The 18,076-nt window shown below is 40.3% G+C and overlaps 1 protein-coding gene across 1 annotated transcript in view; it reads right to left on the bottom strand.

Moving 5' to 3' along the window:
* Window positions 1-18,076, bottom strand: part of SUCLG2 (succinate-CoA ligase GDP-forming subunit beta) — a 265,851-nt gene that overhangs the window by 117,623 nt on the left and 130,152 nt on the right. The window contains 4 exon segments of the mRNA XM_032210819.1: window positions 1,799-1,888; window positions 3,999-4,151; window positions 10,137-10,227; window positions 10,336-10,435. Of these exon segments, the coding sequence (XP_032066710.1) occupies window positions 1,799-1,888; window positions 3,999-4,151; window positions 10,137-10,227; window positions 10,336-10,435 (434 nt within the window).

Genomic DNA, 18,076 nt, shown 5'->3' with positions numbered 1-18,076 from the left:
CCATTATGGGAACAAGATGCTGATTTAGACAGCACTTTGTACAGAGTAGCAAAAGGATTAGCAGTAGGGTCAAGTAATTTTTTAATAATGCCTATAACTTTTCAGAATGAATTTCTTTAAGTAAGATTTTCTTTCGCATTCAGCCCACAATCAGGTGCCATAATACAATAATAGAGAACTTTGTATCTTCATATAGAATACAATATGTCTGTATATGTTATCAACTCATCCCTTGATCAGTGGATCAGCATGGAGACTTGGTTTTGTCCTCATAATAAAATTTCCCTGGTTACGATCATCAAAAAGTATATATATAAAAAAATCACTTGTATACATTATCTATGGTCTTATTATTCTATGTTAGAGTTGAGTGTTGCTCATGCCAAAGACTTTAAAAATGTAGACTTAGACTCTCCAAATTCTGGTCACTGAAGCCCCTACTTCTTGGGATTGAGAAACATTGGTTAGAGAGTATCTATGATGACAAATAGAGGCCAGACCTCTATAAACATGTAAAAACATACATGGTTTTATCTCTATTTTTTCTTAATTTTTACCTGTACAAAATGACAAGGGTTTTATGCATGTATAAGAAGATAAAAAATGTAGAAATGAATAAGTTAATTTTAAAAATCAAAGAAAAAGAAGATTCGGAATATTTTGTGACATGGGAATCTTTCTACAAATGGTTAGCTGACAGATACAGAGGTTAGATGAGTGGATTTACGTGAAATATGGACTACAGAAGAAAGAAAGAAATGATTAGTAGATATTTTGATGGTTATATAATTGATATTATAATGGAAGATAGCATACTTTTCAGTAATGATTATCACATATATGTCTATATATCCATGATTATAATGATTATGAGGATGTTTATATTTTAACATGCTGGACACCTAGAGAACGCACTGTTCAATAAAGAAATGAAATTTGTGATATAAAACAATAAAAATATATTAACAAAGAAGATAAATTTAAGAGTTAGGGCCAGGTATTCCATGCAGTGTATTTACTTGTATTTCTCTCTTGCACCATCAGCCTGATCGTGAATGTGGTTTTCTGAAATGTGGTCATTCTTTCAAATAACTTAGTTGTGTCATGTGGTTCATGTCGCTTCCTCAACTCCCTTCTAATCTCAGTCAAGAAATCTTTTGATTATTTTGCTGAATGCTAGTGCTACTTTAGACAATATAGCTCCTTCAAATGACCAGATGGTATTTGGGGTTGTGGTCATCTTCTTTCTCCTGAAGCTTCCTACTATAGCATGAACCAGGTGATGAGGAAGTGATATGATGTCTTTTCTTAACTGAACTTTTGTATTAAGTATAAGTATAATCTTTATTGTCATTGTACTTAAATACAACAAAATTGGTTAAGGAGGACTTAATCAGACCATTCCGACCTAGATCCACTCCTTTCTGTACATGGAAACAAATTGGTTCCCTCCCATGCTCACAAAGCACTTTCAAGGTTCTGGAAAGGTCCTTTTGGAAATGTCAACAGACACTTTAAAAAGCCGTCTGTAAAAAAACCAGCCAGCATTTCCAATATACAGTGAAGAATAGATTATTGGAATTTAATTAATGGTTGCCATTGTTGCTACCACTAATTGATAGCATATTCTATTTTTCCCGAATGCTTACAATGTATAACAAGACATTATGATGAAACAAAGACCATCGACGCCCTGAATACAAGCCGTGTGCAACTGGAAAGATCCTAAAGGCGAATTGAGCAAAGTGATTCATTGAACAGCTCAGCATAGTTAAAAGCTGATTCCTGAAAATTTTACCTGCTGCTGCAAAGGCCCTTTGAATCCCAAATTTTCTGCCAGCCGTACTGCTTGGTTATCCTTTACTCCTTCAAAAATATCTATTTCTTCCTGTTACAATAAAGGGCATAAACAAGAGTATTCAGCTGGAAAACAAATAATTTAAATGGTTAAAAAATACTTAACATATTCTGCAAATTAGCAATTAAAATTTGGCAAGTTGCCAAAATTCCAAGAATGCCGCTACAGGGTATGTTATAATTACCACTCTCTCCATGAGAAAGAGTCCCTCGGAAAATCATGAAATTCTTCAGGGTGGCATGCTGACAAGGCAATCTGACACCAGTTTTCACTTTTAATTACTGTACAGATGGCATTGATGAATACATATTCTGTTAATTTTTATGACCAATTTAGACACGGAACCAAAGCAATGTTGTTAATGCTCAACAATATTCTTCTTAATTTTTTAGTTCAAATATGCATCATTATTGTTGCTGCTGCTGCTGCTGCTGTTTACAGAATGTTATGTGCTCACAAAATTACAGACCAGTTCCAGGTTAAGCTTTGTTACTGCTCATTAAGCATTCTTTCATGTAGTAGCCATTCCCCACTCCTATAATTTGAAATAATAGCAGACTGTCATGTGAAAAGAAAAGGAATTTTGAGCAACCAATTTGAAAAATATAATGTTTACCTGCTCAGTGAATAGGGGGCTCATTTACAAAACAATAGAAACAGAAGCTTTTGCTATTGTTTTTCTATACCACTCCAGACTGCATATGATATTTAAAGTGTTTTGTTGTCATGTTTACGTAGTGAATATTGGAGAGGGAGCTTTGAGAGCTGTATGCCAGAAAATTTCATTTTAATGTATGCAGGCTAGTGTACAGTTAAAAGTGACAGTAAAGTTATTCTAAGTTTGTTCTAAAATATTGTACCTCTACCCAGAGGTGATATTCAGCAGGTTCTGATCAGTTCTGGAGAACCGGTAATGGAAATCCTGAGTAGTTCGGAAAACCGGTAGCAGAAATTTTGAGTAGTTCGGAGAACCGGTAAATACTACCTCTGATTGGTCAAGCCCCCATCTATTCTCTGCCTCCTGAGTCCCAGCTGATGGGGGGGAAATGGGGATTTTGCAGCAACTTTCCCCTGGAGTCAGTGGGAATGAAGATTTTATAGTATCCTTCCACTGCCACGCCCACCAAGCCATGCCATGCCACACCTACCAAGCCACGCCCACAGAAACGTTAGTAAAAATTAAATCCCACCACTGCCTCTACCGCACCTCTACTGCAACCGTCATTACGATGAGATACTTGGCAAGCATCTGAATTTTGATCATGTGACCATGAAGATACAGCAACGGTTGCAAATATGAAAAATAGTCATAAATCACTTTTTTCAGTGTCACTGTAACTTCAAACAGTTACTAAATTAACTGTTAAAAGTTGAGGACCACTGTGTGTAATTCAAGTAATTTGTGTGAAGTCATGATGCACAAAAGTTATTGATAATAACCTTTGTTCATGTTAAATATTTATCAGAATTTGCATGAATTTATTTATTATTTTATTCATTAGATTTGTTTGCTGCCCATCTCATCTTGAGAGGACTTTGGACTGCTTAAGATAAAGGTAAAGGTTCCCCTCGCACATCTGTGCTATTCGTTCCCAACTCTAGGGAGCGGTGCTCATCTCCATTTCAAAGCTGAAGAGCTAGCACTGCCCAAAGATGTCTCCGTGGTCATGTGGCCGGCATGACTAAATGCCAAAGGCACACGGATCTCTGTTATTTTCCCACCAAGGTGGTTCCATTTTTCTACTTCCATTTTTACATGCTTTTGAACTGCTAGGTTGGCAGAAGCTGGGACGAGCAACGGGAGCTCACTTGGGAGCTGACACGGGAGCTCACATGGTGCTAGGGATTCAAACCATTGAACTGCTGACCTTTCTGATCAACAAACTCAGCATCTTAGCCACTGAGCCACCGCATCCCTCTATTTGGACTGCTTACAAACATTAAAATCAAATATTAAAAATTAACCCTAACCCTTCTGGGTGTAGCAATATAAATGCATATGGAACATTTGATGAATGCTTTACAGATATTGTATTATATTTTCAAGAAATAATCACATCAACCCTATTTGATTATTTATTCAAAGAGAATATAGCAGTGCAGTTTGTTTGAACACGAACAATTTTAAACTAAAATGTACCTTGAAAATAAGTTCTGGAGTTTTTGCAGCTACTTCTTCTATATCAACCCCACCTTGTGGGCTACCAACGAGAACAGGTCCATTGCAAGCTCGATCCATTAATATTGCAAAATATGTCTCTCTGGAAATGTTTAGTGCTTCTGCCACCATAACCTAAAAAATATAATTTGAGAATGTATTATTAGTATGCCTTGGCTAACATGATCCAACAGTCTTTACATTTTATTGGCTGTATAAGAAATAAAGTCTTCCAAATGAGGAAGAGAATCTAGCATATGTAGTAATTGAATGCCAGAGATCAACCCACATTCTGGAATCCTTCAGCGATATGTTATAAAATCAATTATTTCATTAAAATGTAGGTGGCTTATTATATTATCATCATGTATTGTAATATACCTTTCCATTTCAACATGGCAATCTGTGAGAGATGGTGTCTATGGGTGGAGGTTGGTGTGATGGACTACAGTGAAGGAGCAGTTTCTCAGGAAGGAGGGAGAACATTCAAGAAAGGGAGTGGGGGAGAAAAGAGGCAGCTCAGCCCCGATCTGGATAAGAGACAGGGGAAGTAAGTAAGGATAGCTTCTCCCTAGAATCTCCCACATTATATCCTTTAGGGTGAGAGTAGTAAGAATCTAGTTTGGCAAGATTCTGTCTACTGTATGTACGCAAATAAAGAAGTGAATACTGGATGGATTGTTCCACACTGTTCTATGGCTGTGATGGTGAACCTATGGCATGTGTGCCCAAAGTGGTATGCAAAGTCATGTCACCTGGCATGCATGGTCTTGCCTGTTTGTCTTCCAGATTTCTGGTGCGCATGCCCGTGTGATGATCAGCTGTCCTTTGTGCTCACGGCAATGTCGAAAATAAGTATATGCATGCACGCTGGCCAGCTGATCATCAGGAGCGCATGCGTGCTTGGACCTGGAAGTTCGGCTTTTCCAGAGTGCAGCCCTGAGCATGCGTATGTGTGACGTTTCCGCCCAACCTTTTCTGCTACTTCTGCTGACTGCCAGCTGCCAGCAGTTTGGCAGTTTGAATCTCACCAGGATTAAGGTTGATTCAGCCTTCCATTCTTCCGAGATCGGTAAAATGAAGACATAGATTGTTGGGGGCAATATGATGGTTCTGTAAGCTGCTTAGAGAGGGCTATAAAGCACTTTGAAACAGTATATGTCTAAGTGCTATTGCTATAAGAAACCAGTGCCCCTTAATTGCAGCAACCTCTGTTAAATATGTGAAAAATAGAATCAAAATATGTTCAATTATTCTAGGGCTGTACATTTCATGATGGAGGCAGGTTGTCTCTTTCTTCTTTAGGCCTGAGGGTCACCCTTGCGAAACAGATTAGACTAAAGCACATTCACATCAACAATAAATACAGCCCAACCATTTCACATTATATGCTCACAATATTTGCAGCACTGCTGCAATTGTTACATCTACATCAAGTCATTGGAAGCTCATTTAGCATGTGAAAGAATTAAGCTGAAATAATGCATGTCAATAATTTCAGTAGTATATTAAGCAAACAACAAACATAATTCACATGCTATAAACACTATGCAAAATTACAAATTGTGTCTTATCTTAATTGTTAAGATGAAGCTGCCATACTAACCAGAATAGGATAGCATCTTAAAGGCATGGCATCTTTAATAACCTCAGTAAGATATTCATAACATGGGATGGTCTTCCTTATTCAGCCTTCTGATAGTAATAGATATTAAATGATATATTTATTGCAAGATTATGAATTCTATATTATCTATTCTAGGGATGGATGGATGGATGGATGGGCAAAATGTTTTGTGCACCGAGAGAAAAGATAAACACAGGAAAAATAAAATACGCATAGAATAGTGATAATAAAGAAACATGACTGCAGGAAAGGAAAGGAAGAGATGGGTGGGGAAGATAGGTTATGCTCTGCTTGAAGACATGGCAGCAGCATCAAACAAAAGAAAGATGCTGAATTGAATTTAAACATGATAAAAGTGAGAGTTAGTTTGATGTAGTGGTTAAAGCACCAGGCTAGTAACTATGGATTCTAGGTCCTTTCTTAGGCACAAAATGAGATGGGTGACCTTGGGTCAGTGACTCTCAGCGGTAGGAAGAAGGCAATAACAAATGTCTATGGAGATTCTCAGTCATCCAGGTCATGGTTGTTCCAAAGGTGCTTTTTCAAGAGGCAGCTGGACTGTCTGGTTTTTCTTTGAAGACATTTTGCTTCTCATACCAGAAGCTTCTTCAGCTCTGACTGGATAAGGGGGAATGTAAGGATTTATGCTCCTTGCAGATTGCTGGTCATTTGCATTCTTTTAGCGGATCATTAAGGTCATCTTTAGGTTTATCTGTGTTATTAGGGTCACCTGAGTGGTGCAAATGGATGTGGAGGGAAATGCCTTCAAACAAAAACCAGAAAGTCCAGTTGCCTCTTGAAAAAGCACCTTTGGGACAAGGCAAGGGCAAGGCAAATGGACAAACGTTTCCAGGCAGTTGCCAGAAAGCAAGACAAACTTGAAAGGCACGTGCATAAACATAAAATCTGAGACTTTTGGTGGTAGAGATAGGTAAGTATGGCCTCTTACATTGACTTGCATTTGAATTAGGAGGCAGCAGCAGCAACAGAAAGAAAGACAAGTGCTGATATTACTATGTTTAAGAGAAAGGGATCAAGCATACTAGCCTTGCCTTCCTAACAAGATATCTAGAATGTATCCAAAATTTGGAACTAGAGGTTCCAGATTTCAGCTGCAAATCCAAGCCTGGTTGGAACATGTCTGCCCAAATCCCAAGGCACAATGTACCCCAAACAAGGTGTGGTTTTCATTTCATGCCCACCTGTAACCCGTATCATTTGGTAAAGCAATACTGACATTTACTATGAAATTCACTTTTCATTTAAAAAGAGGAAAGTGTTCCTCTGGTCCAGAGAGAAAATACTGAGTGGTAGCTGGTTCCTGATGAAGACCTGGAATTTCCAGAAAAGTTTTCTGTGCTTCCATCCAATGCTGATGTATTTTTGGAGAAGTAGTGAATATCTGTAGCTCAAGTCTAGGATGAGGGTGAAGATTCATTCTCCGAGCTTGTGAGTCAATGTATTTCTTCTGCTACCTTATCTCATTTAGCCTTCCTTTCTTCCCCCCTCCCTCCCTCAGAGTTACTCACAAGGAACTATAATTTGGCATTTGTTGGAACATGTATGGCACCATCTTTTATTTGTGATAGAATTCCATTTGGACATACAACTAAGGATACATGCACCTGTTTCTTATAGCTCAGCAGTACAGAATTTTGTTTTGTCCATTGGAATTCCCAAGGAACTCTAGTAGTCCAAAACACTGACAGATTAACCAACTTTTTATTCTGCTTTATCCATATTACAGTAAAAAATCTGTACTTATTTCACTTTCATATCTCAATGTGGCATCTGGGTGGTAAAGAATTGGATCTTTAGTCCACACAGACACAGAAAGGACTCTCCAATACATGCAGACAAAAAATACATGGTATGCAACATTAAGTCTTGTCTATATAAAACAGGCAATAGGACCTTCCACTGTAGACTCATCAATACTCAAGATTTACACCTGCATTTTTCTATACATACAGTATACAAATAATACTGCGGGAAACAATCCATAAGCAACAAGTCAATATACATATAGCACAGACACACACAAAGAGATGTTTATAAATACTCCAATACCTAAATACATGTCCAATGCAAGAATATGTACCAGTCTGATTCCAAGCATAAAATTACACCCATTTAGACAAAATTTTGCAAATTTTATTTTTAAATAAAATGATTAATACTGCTCCAAAGCAGGAACATAAAATATTTAAATTTTAAATGAAGGGATGGAATTTACATCCTTATTATTGAAACCTTCTGTAATATCTTCCATAGAATATTATTACAAGAACTCTAATTGTTTTTGTTTAAAAAAAACATCCATCTAAATGAAACTTCAATAGTTACATTCAGAGGTGGGTTGCTACCGGTTCACACTGGTTCTGGTGAACCATTAGCAGAAATTGTGACTGTGTCGCCGAACCGGTAGGGGTGGCAGGCTGGCCACACCCCCAAATCGATTTCCCGGTTGCCCATGCCATTGCCGGCATGTTTTTTAGTCCTTTTTTAATGATCTGTGCATGCGCAGAACAATTTATAGGCAAATTTGCATGTAGCACAGCAGCAGTAACACCGGCAGCATCCCACCCTATTGGAGAACAAGGGCAGGTAAATCAACTGCGATATACTGAAACTGTCTTTGAAGATAACCAAGCTCTCCAAATGTCATGATGCCGTAGGAGAATTTTATGTAAACTTATAAAATAGCTGCCCATGTTTGAAGGAGCCAGGGGGGAAAACTCTGTTTATTTAAGATAGATTGATCTTACACTAACGTTTTTATGTATCACTTCAGGGAAAGAAATGTACTTTCAGAAGCTCATTGGTTGATAAGGAGGCCAACTGCACCCAGGACTATAAACTAGGTTGTGTCACTTCTAACCCAACTTTCTCAAGAAGTCCTGTAATATCGAATTTCACTGGTTTATGAGAGTTCTCTATTGGAAACCCCTACTTCTTCTCAAGAGACGTAAATATGGCTTCTGGTTGGGGTAAGAAGAACTACGTAACTCCAGCTGTATGGGGGCAAGGCATGGGGGAGCGGTACACTACATTGTTTTATATCCTAATAAATCTCCGGAACAAACTTCACAGTAGTTTGTGTAACATTTGGCATCTCAACTTTAAATCTAACATTTTAAAATGACTGTTTCCAAAGACACATATGAATGCCACCAGGAATCACATTTATAAAATATTTTAGCACATGGTATATTTTTGGTCTTGAGGGCTAAAAGGATTGCTAGGAAGATAAAATGAAACAAGACAAAGAACAATTCTTCCCTATAGATGAATCCATGCATGAGTAATAAGATACTCACTTTGACTGAAAGTAAACTGCTTTCCCTAATCTTCTGGTAATAATAATAAAAAAAATGATTGTCAAGATTTTCTGTTTAGCAAGAATCTGTCCAGTCCAGTCAAAGAAAAAGAGAATTTTTTTAGGGAAGCTCAGATTAATACTTTGAAGAATTTGCAGAATTCGGATGGGAGTCAATGAGCTTGAAACTTCCTTCCATACAAATTGGAACCGATTTCCAGTTTGCACATTGGGCGGTTTTTCTCTCTCCGGAGACTTCAGGAGGCTTCCCTGAAGCCTTTGGAGGGTGAAAAACCACCCAACCTGCAAACTGGAAGTCTGTTCCCGAATGAATTTTTTTAACATGACTGCTCTATACATAAACTGGTCACCTTATACATATAAGGTGTACATTATGTCATTTAAGTACTTTAGATCTTAGCAAATACAACTAATGATGATTTATGTCCTCATATATTGCATTATAGTATGTATGCTGGTTTAACTGCTGCAGACAGGAAGGCACTACAAAGAGTGATCAATTCTGCACAAGTAACTATTGGTTGCCCTCTAACACCACTGGATGACATCACCAGGTCTCGTTGCTTTAGCAGAATAAGGAAGATACTCAGAGATGATTCACACCCTGGTCTCTTCGCACTTCTACCATTGGGCAGAAGACAGAAACATAGCCAGCCGAACAAATCGGTTTAAAAATAGTTTCTATCCTTGGGCTGTCAGACTCTTAAACACAACCACAATCATTCCATGCACACACAGGAACTTAGGACTAGTTTTTTTTCCTTTCTTTTTCTTTTTTCTTTTCCCCTAATTACTTGCATTGGGATTATTCCTTATACTATTTATGTTGTTTGTTGTCATGGATTTCACCAGTGAGATTAAAACCAATTTCATTGTATTTATTTTGTACAATGACAATAAAGACTATACTTAACTATAACCTTTTTCCATTCTGCAAGACCACAAAAGAAAACCTAAATAGAATGTGCTTTTTGATTTGACATTTATAAGCCAGAAAGAGTAAAGTATAAAAAGTGAAGGAATGTAAATAAGCAGTGCGTATCCTTCATTCCCATATGAACACTGATTAGATATAGATCTAGTGAACCATAACATACTGTAATTGGCTCAGTAGCGTCATAGTGCACCTGATAAAGGTGGGAGGCTTTCTTACCTTCTTAACTTTAACACCACCTTTTGGAGTTTGCTTCGTTGTAAGATTATATCCAATCATCTGTTTAGCAAGCTGTCCTACCACTTTCGGACTACAAAAAAAGAGGAATTAATTAATACAGCACTATATGAATATTTTTAAAAAACCTTCAAAGAAACAATAATTTGGAAAAAAAATGTGTTGCATTTACTAGACTTACTCTTTTGTTAAATGTACACCTCCTTTCAAACCGCTGCTGAATACACCTTTGCCTCTTCCTCCAGCTAAGATCTGGGCCTTCAACACAATTTCTGTTGCTTCTGTAAGAGGGGGGAAAATGCATTTAAGCTACAACCTGGATGAGCCAATTTCATTATGTGACAGGTGAAAGGAAAAACTCTCCTGCATATTAATGTTAAAAAACAGCTCTGTTTTACTCTTAATAGCATGCACATGTGAATGACGCAATGCAACTTTAGACTGGCAGTCACAGAGACAATGAATAAAATGTAAAATGGTAAAATGAGACTCAGGGGAAATAGAGGAAATTATAAACCGGCAAGCTTATCATCTGTAGAGAAACAAACCTTGCTGAAGGAAAAATCAGCATGGAATTCACCAAGGTAAAACCTGCCTCACCTGTCTTGCAGAGTTTATTGAGAGTGTTAACAGGCACATGAATGGAGGTGACACTCTATACATGGATTTTCACAAAGCCTTTGACAAAGATCCTCATTAAAGCTCTTGAAGAAACTCAGGAGCCAGGAACAGTGGAGCTGGCCTTTTATGGATTGCTAGCTACTGTAGTTATTATAAGGCAGAAAGAAAAGAGGAGGAAAATAAATGGGTAAATTTCTCAGCGGAGAAAATTAGGGAGTGGAATTTCTCAAGGATCCTGTACCGAGACCAGTACTTTTAAATCTGTTCATAAAATATCTTGCCTCAGGGGTAAGAAGTGAACTAGCCCTTTTAAGAAATTAAAATTCTACTGAGTACTGACACTGTGTATTCTTCACATCTCCCCTTCAATCCAGCAGGAGGAGTGAGCTAGCCAAGTCTGTATATAATAGAAGTTTAAATACAAGTTCAAACTATTCAGCCTGATGCCAGATCCGAAAGGAATCTGATTTACAAAGATGAATGGTTAACCAAATGGCAAGCACAATTAATTTTAGCAATGTAATACAATTTAAGTAATGCAAGTGGAGGAGGAAGAAAGTTAACTTTAAATTCACATTTATGGAATTGGAACCATCTATAACTAACCAGGAACAAGACCTTATTAGATAGCTGGACAAAGATGCCAGTTCATCTGTAGCAACTCTAAAAAGCCCAAAAATCTATGCTAGGAGTCACTAGAAAAGTAATTTGCCAACATTATAATAATGCCCATAAATTAGGTAATATCAAAGAGGAATAAAAAAGTAAGCATCCTCACAAACATTCCACATGTTTTAGTAGCTACTTCTGATTGCCCACACCTACTGAATAATAGGAACATGACTCTCCATGATCATCCAAGCAACATACATACATACAGACAGACAGACAGACAGACAGACATACAGTATTGTTCAGAGTATAAGATGCACCAAGATTTTAAAAAGGCAAATTAAAAAAAAAGTTTTTGCACTCTGCAGACCTCCCAAAAAGGTCCATTTTTAGCAAAAACGGGCCCCGTTTCCCCCCCAAAAGCTTTTAGGAGGCTTGTAGAGTGCTCCTGGAGGTGGGGCATCCCAAAAATGAGCAAAAAATGACCCATTTTTGTAAAAAAAAAGTGCATGCAGAGCATTTAGGAGGCTTATAGAGGGCTCCTGGGGGCTGGCAAAATTGAGCAAAAAAACCTTGTTTTTCACTCATTTCTGCCCTCCCCAGCCCCTAGGAACAGTCTATAATAAGGTGACCAGATTTTCAGATTGGAAAAGAGGGACACCCTTGACCGGGGGGGGGGGGGGGGCTTGATTAAAAAAATTTTTTTTGTCAAAAGGTCACCCCAGGACACTGAAACCAGCATAAATACGAATCTGTTGCCAAACAAAATTTTGATCACGTGACCATGAGGATGCTGCAACGGTCGCTAAGTGTGAAAAATGGTCGCAACGGTCGCTAAGTGTGAAAAATGGTCGCAACGGTCGCTAAGTGTGAAAAATGGTCATCAGTCACTTTTTTCAATGCCATTGTAACTTTGGTCACTAAATGTTTTCCCCCTCCTCGAGACTCCTCACTTCTTCCTTCATTCCTCTTGCTGATCTACCTTCACCTTATCTGTCTTCTGCTCTTTCCCTCTCTTCCTTCCTTCCTCCCTCCTTCCATCCTCTTCTTTCCTCACTCACTCCCTTCCTCCTTTTTTCTCTTCCTTCCTCCTTCCATTCTTTATACGATATAAAATTCAATGAGGGTGAAACACACCAAATCTGGCAAAGCTGCCTTGCACCAACCTGGCCTGCCCATAGAATAGCAGCCACTTTGAGACACATAAACCTGGTCTGAACATATTGCATCACAAAGATTTGCAAAGATCACATTTGCAAAAAGGAACATTTCTTGTAGTAAATACATTTTATAAACAATTTAAAAGTAAAAATCCCCCCAAAATAATAAAAAAGGTATTCTATAAATAAAAGAAATCCTTAAAAACCATTGTTAAGTATTACACCAGCAATAATTTATACTGTCACCATTTCAAACTATCATCAGAAATACGAATCTGTTGCCAAACATCAACATTTTGATCGCGTAACCATGAGGATGCCACAACGGTCGCTAAGTGTGAAAATGGTCGCTAAGTGTGAAAAATGGTCATCAGTCACTTTTTTCAATGCCATTGTATCTTCCTGATTATTAAAAGTGCAAATTCACTCAGTGTCAATCATGACTCCTGAGTCCATTTCAAAGTATTGTGCATAGAAATTTTTAAAATGGCTTGTTTCAATTTATTTTGGATAGAATCTTTTTTTAAATAGTCTAAGACAATTTAAAAAAAGAATCAACACAGAATACCACTATTTTAAAAAATCATATGCACAATAAATAAAATATTATTTTAAAATACATTGAGCCTATACTCCTTACAGTAAATGACTCATCTGGAAACAAGCCAATAGCATTTTTTGTGCTTTCAAATTTACAGATTTTCCAAAATCAGCTTAAAGTCCAAATATTTAAAGACCACCCCCCTCAAAGCTATCTTACCAGAGCTTTAAATATCTTCTGGGGAGGCCCTGCTAGTAATCCCATTCATGACAAAGGTAGGGCTTTCTAGTTGGTAACATCTTAATTTGAGGCTTGATTGGAACATTATACAGAAGTTATTGAAAGACAGTAAAATGGACATCAACAATCTCACACCCTGCTCAAAGTTGTGACAGCAAGTTTAAATTTTTGACCTTAACTATCAAGAAAAAAAACAATTTTAAAACTGGCATGTCAGTGACTTCTTAAAAGTCAGGATGCCTGGTCAAGATTAAATTGCAGGTAGATTTCTTATCACTTTCTAAAAAGAGAAAAATTCAGAACATAACAAATAAAAGGTTGTGAATTTCACAGATGAGACAGAAAACCACAAATGGGCAAATATGATCTAGAAAGGCATGACTCTCCCATATTATGGGAATCCCATAAGCCCTGCAGATGTTCATAATGAAATTATATTTAACTATTTGGGACAGAAAGACAACACAGACTATTTTTTTTAAAAAATTCACCAATATCACTCCATAAGATTCTTTATCTTTTCTTTGCAACAATTCCTAATGGCACAAGAAATCTCCATCAATATCTATCCCCAAGAAGAAAACTCTTCTTTCACAGCAAAATAATGTAGAAAAATTACAAACAATAACTCTTTTCAGCTTTATGCACCACCCCAGTAAACACAAATGTTTGATCAGAAAAAATATGTCCAAGATAGGAGCAATAAGCTATACACCATGATTTAGGAGTTTGATTTTTTTCAAAAATAAATGCTAAAATACTAAACTGTATATATGCACATTTAGGTAAATAGTGTTCTGTATACCCTCTCGGAGGCGGCGAGCGATCCCAATCACGAACAGACGCCGCCCGCAGATAACTTCCACGCAGATAACTTCCACATTCAGGCAGGGGCTTCTGCCGGGCGGCTGGACCCCCGGAAGTGAGAGGCTGCGATCCCGCCGCCCGGCAGAAGCCCCGGCGATCGATCCCAATCACGAACGGACGCCGCCCGCAGATAACTTCCATGCGGTTCAGGCAGGGGCTTCTGCTGGGCGGCTGGACCCCCGGAAGTGAGAGGCTGCGATCCCGCCGCCCGGCAGAAGCCCCGGCGATCGATCCCAATCACGAACGGACGCCGCCCGCAGATAACTTCCATGCGGTTCAGGCAGGGGCTTCTGCCGGGCGGCTGGACCCCCGGAAGTGAGAGGCTGCGATCCCGCCGCCCGGCAGAATCCCCGGCGATCGATCCTAATCACGAACGGACGCCGCCCGCAGATAACTTCCATGTGGTTCAGGCAGGGGCTTCTGCCGGGCGGCTGGACCCCCGGAAGTGAGAGGCTGCGATCCCGCCGCCTGGCAGAAGCCCCGGCGATCGATCCCAATCACGAACGGACGCCGCCCGCAGATAACTTCCATGCGGTTCAGGCAGGGGCTTCTGCCGGACGGCTGGACCCCCGGAAGTGAGAGGCTGCGATCCCGCCACCCGGCAGAAGCCCCGGCGATTTATCCCAATCACGAACGGACGCCGCCCGCAGATAACTTCCATGCGGTTCAGGCAGGGGCTTCTGCCGGGCAGCGGGACCCCCGGAAGTGAGAGGCTGCGATCCCGCCGCCCGGCAGAAGCCCCGGCGATCGATTCCAATCACGAACGGACGCCGCCCGCAAATAACTTCCATGCGGTTCAGGCAGGGGCTTCTGCCGGGCGGCTGGACCCCCGGAAGTGAGAGGCTGCGATCCTGCCACCCGGCAGAAGCCCCGGCGATTGATCCCAATCACGAACGGACGCCGCCCGCAGATAACTTCCATGCGGTTCAGGCAGGGGATTCTGCCGGGCAGCGGGACCCCCGGAAGTGAGAGGCTGCGATCCCGCCGCCTGGCAGAAGCCCCGGCGATCAATTCCAATCACGAACGGACGCCGCCCGCAGATAACTTCCATGCGGTTCAGGCAGGGGCTTCTGCCGGGCGGCGGGACCCCCGGAAGCGAGAGGAAATTGTCTGCGGGCGGCTGGCAGCGCCCCAACCTCTCCTCCTGCCGCGGCGAGCGAAAAATTCGATTAGAATTAGATTACTCACCAGTCAGCGCAGCTGCAACCTCTTTCGTCTTTTGGCGAAAGGAAATGGAGACTCGCGCAGGCGTGCTGAAAATTTCCCATCCCAGCCAGCTCACTGATTGGCTGGAGTCCAGGCCAATCCAATCAGTGAGCGGCAGGCTGGGCTGGCTTAAATTTGTAGGAGGTAAAAGGCTAAAAGCACACTTTTTTGGCGCTCGCCGCTCCCGCCCATCAGCTGCTAGCTTGCTGGGCTGGCTCATCTGGTAGGATAGAGAACAGAACGATGAGCCAGCCCAGCAAGCTAGCAGCTGATGGGCGGGAGCTGCGAGCGCCAAAAAAAGTGTGCCTTTTAAAAAGGCGGGCGGGACGCGGGAAAATGCATTGGAAAGCGGGTGTGTCCCGCCAAAAGCGGGACGTCTGGTCACCTTAGTCTATAAGCCTCCTAAAGGCTCTGCACGGCTATTTTGGTGAAGGGGGAGGGGATTCAGGAGGCAAAAAATGCTGTATTCAGTGTATAAGATGCACCCAGATTTTCAGCCTCTTTTTTGAGGGTGCGTTTTATACGGTATATTCATGAGAATTGACAATGTATGCTTCAAGTAGAGAGGATGTCACTTGTGCCTTGGACTCACATGATTAGTTTGTAAACTATCAATCCTACTATGTATGTGTGTGTGTGTGTGTGTGTGTGTGTGTGTGAGAGAGAGAGAGAGAGAGAGAGAGAGAGAGAGAGAGAAAGGGGGGGCAGGGAGAGAGGGAGAAAGAGAGGAAGGGAGGGAAAGAAGAAAATATCTCCTCTGAAATTATTTACATTAGTACAACATTTCCTATTTATACAAATAGCACCATTTTATTAATTTTCTTATCCTGCCTTTATTATTTTTATACATAACTCAAGGTAGTGAACATATCTAACATTCCTTCCTCCTCCTATTTTCTCCACTTCAACAACCTTATGAACTGAGTTGGGCTGATAGAGAGAAAGAGTGACTGGCCAAAACTCAGATAACCATTTCTCTGAAATGGTATAGGGCAGTGATGGCTAACCTTTTTGTTGTTGGGTGCCAAAAATGCGACATTTGTACGTGATAGTGCGTGTGTGTGTGTGCTGACATCCATAATGCAAAGCGCCCACCAACAAGTGCATGCACACACAACACCCCCCCCCGCGCACCACACTGCTTGCCTCCATGCTGAGCTTGGTATTTCTTCTGGGGTGCTGGGGGAGGCCAGTTTTGCCCTCCCCAGGCTCCAGGAAAGCCCCCTGAACATGGGGAGGGCGAAAAATTGACCCAGTGGGCCTAATGGAAGTTTGGAAACAATCCATTTCCTGCTTCCAGAGGGCATCTGGGGGGCCGTTTTCACCCTCCCCAGGCTCCAGTAAAGCCTCCGAAGCATGGGGAAGCAAAAATGGTTTCCCCTTGCCCTCCGGAAATCTGAAAATCAGCTGGCCAGAGTATGCATGCGCGCTGGGGTTGACAGCTTGCGTGCTGGCAGATATGGCTCTGGGTGCTGCCTGTGTGGTATAGGGTTTCCTGCCTAAACAGGGGGTTGGACTAGAAGACCTCCAAAATCCCTTCCAACTAAACTGTTCTATTCTATATTCCATTCTATTCCATTCCATTCCACCAGCAGATTTCATGCTTAAAGAAGGACTAGAATTCACAGTCTCCTGGATTCTAACCTGTTGCCTTAACCAAAAATGGTCATTGTCCAGAGTTTGAGAACTAATATGACTAATGAATTTAAAATACATCCTTTTAGTATGAAGTGATATACTATATAACTTCCACAGTTCTTCTCTATTATCTGCTTTGTGCTCTTGTTATCTATTTTTTCCCCAGAGAGGAAAAATTGCAGATTCAATACCCCAATATATTTTCCTCCAAGAAAGAGGGCAGGCAAAAGCCAAAATTAGACAAATCAACGCCAATCGTTAAGCAGAGGAATGGTCAACAAGAGATATGCATAATCTGGGCACATAAATACAGGGCTGGATTAGATAATTACTCTGCTACAATCTCTGTTGTCCATGGAGAGAAGCAAAGAACTGACTGGCCCATCTCTGTTGTTGCTCCAGAATAAAATTAATATTCAGTTATAGGTTTAATAACTTATAGCTGCCATATTAAAAGTTAAATTTCAGTAACGACCTTTGAAGGTTTCTGAAGGGCTGCAAGCTTTGGGAGTCTGGATATGCTCCCATATCCAGGCACAAGCGCTTAGGAATCATCAGGAAACAGGATTTAAGTAAAGTGCTTAGAATAATCAGGAAACAGGATTTAAAGAGAAGGGGAATGCTCTGGAGGCATTGGGTTACAGATAGCACATAAAAAAATACAGACCGAAAGCAAGAAAGATTATCACTAAGCAAGAAAAGAAATCTTTAATCTAGTGTACTGTAAATCTGTATTACAAAAGAGTGCAGTTAAAGTAGGAAAAAAGACATTTTTCTTTCCAGATAGCTTACACATGGCATACGCTAGAAAATATCTATTTCCAAAATTTACTTTTGATATATATATATTGCTCTAAACAACAAATCCTTCCACTTCAACATCTGTCTTGCATTCTAATATGCCTCTTCTCTCAGTCCCAGCTTTTCTTAATAATTCATTGTCACCCAAAGGGTAGATTACAAGGAAACGTAAATGAAGCCTCCGTCCCGAAAGATCCCGTTTTAGTTCTGTGTTGTCCAGCATACAAATTATCAGA

Source organism: Thamnophis elegans, chromosome 2, assembly GCF_009769535.1.
Source record: "Thamnophis elegans isolate rThaEle1 chromosome 2, rThaEle1.pri, whole genome shotgun sequence".
Taxonomy (NCBI): domain Eukaryota; kingdom Metazoa; phylum Chordata; class Lepidosauria; order Squamata; family Colubridae; genus Thamnophis; species Thamnophis elegans.
Note: the sequence above shows the minus strand (reverse complement) of the source record. Positions and strands in the feature narration are given on the sequence as shown.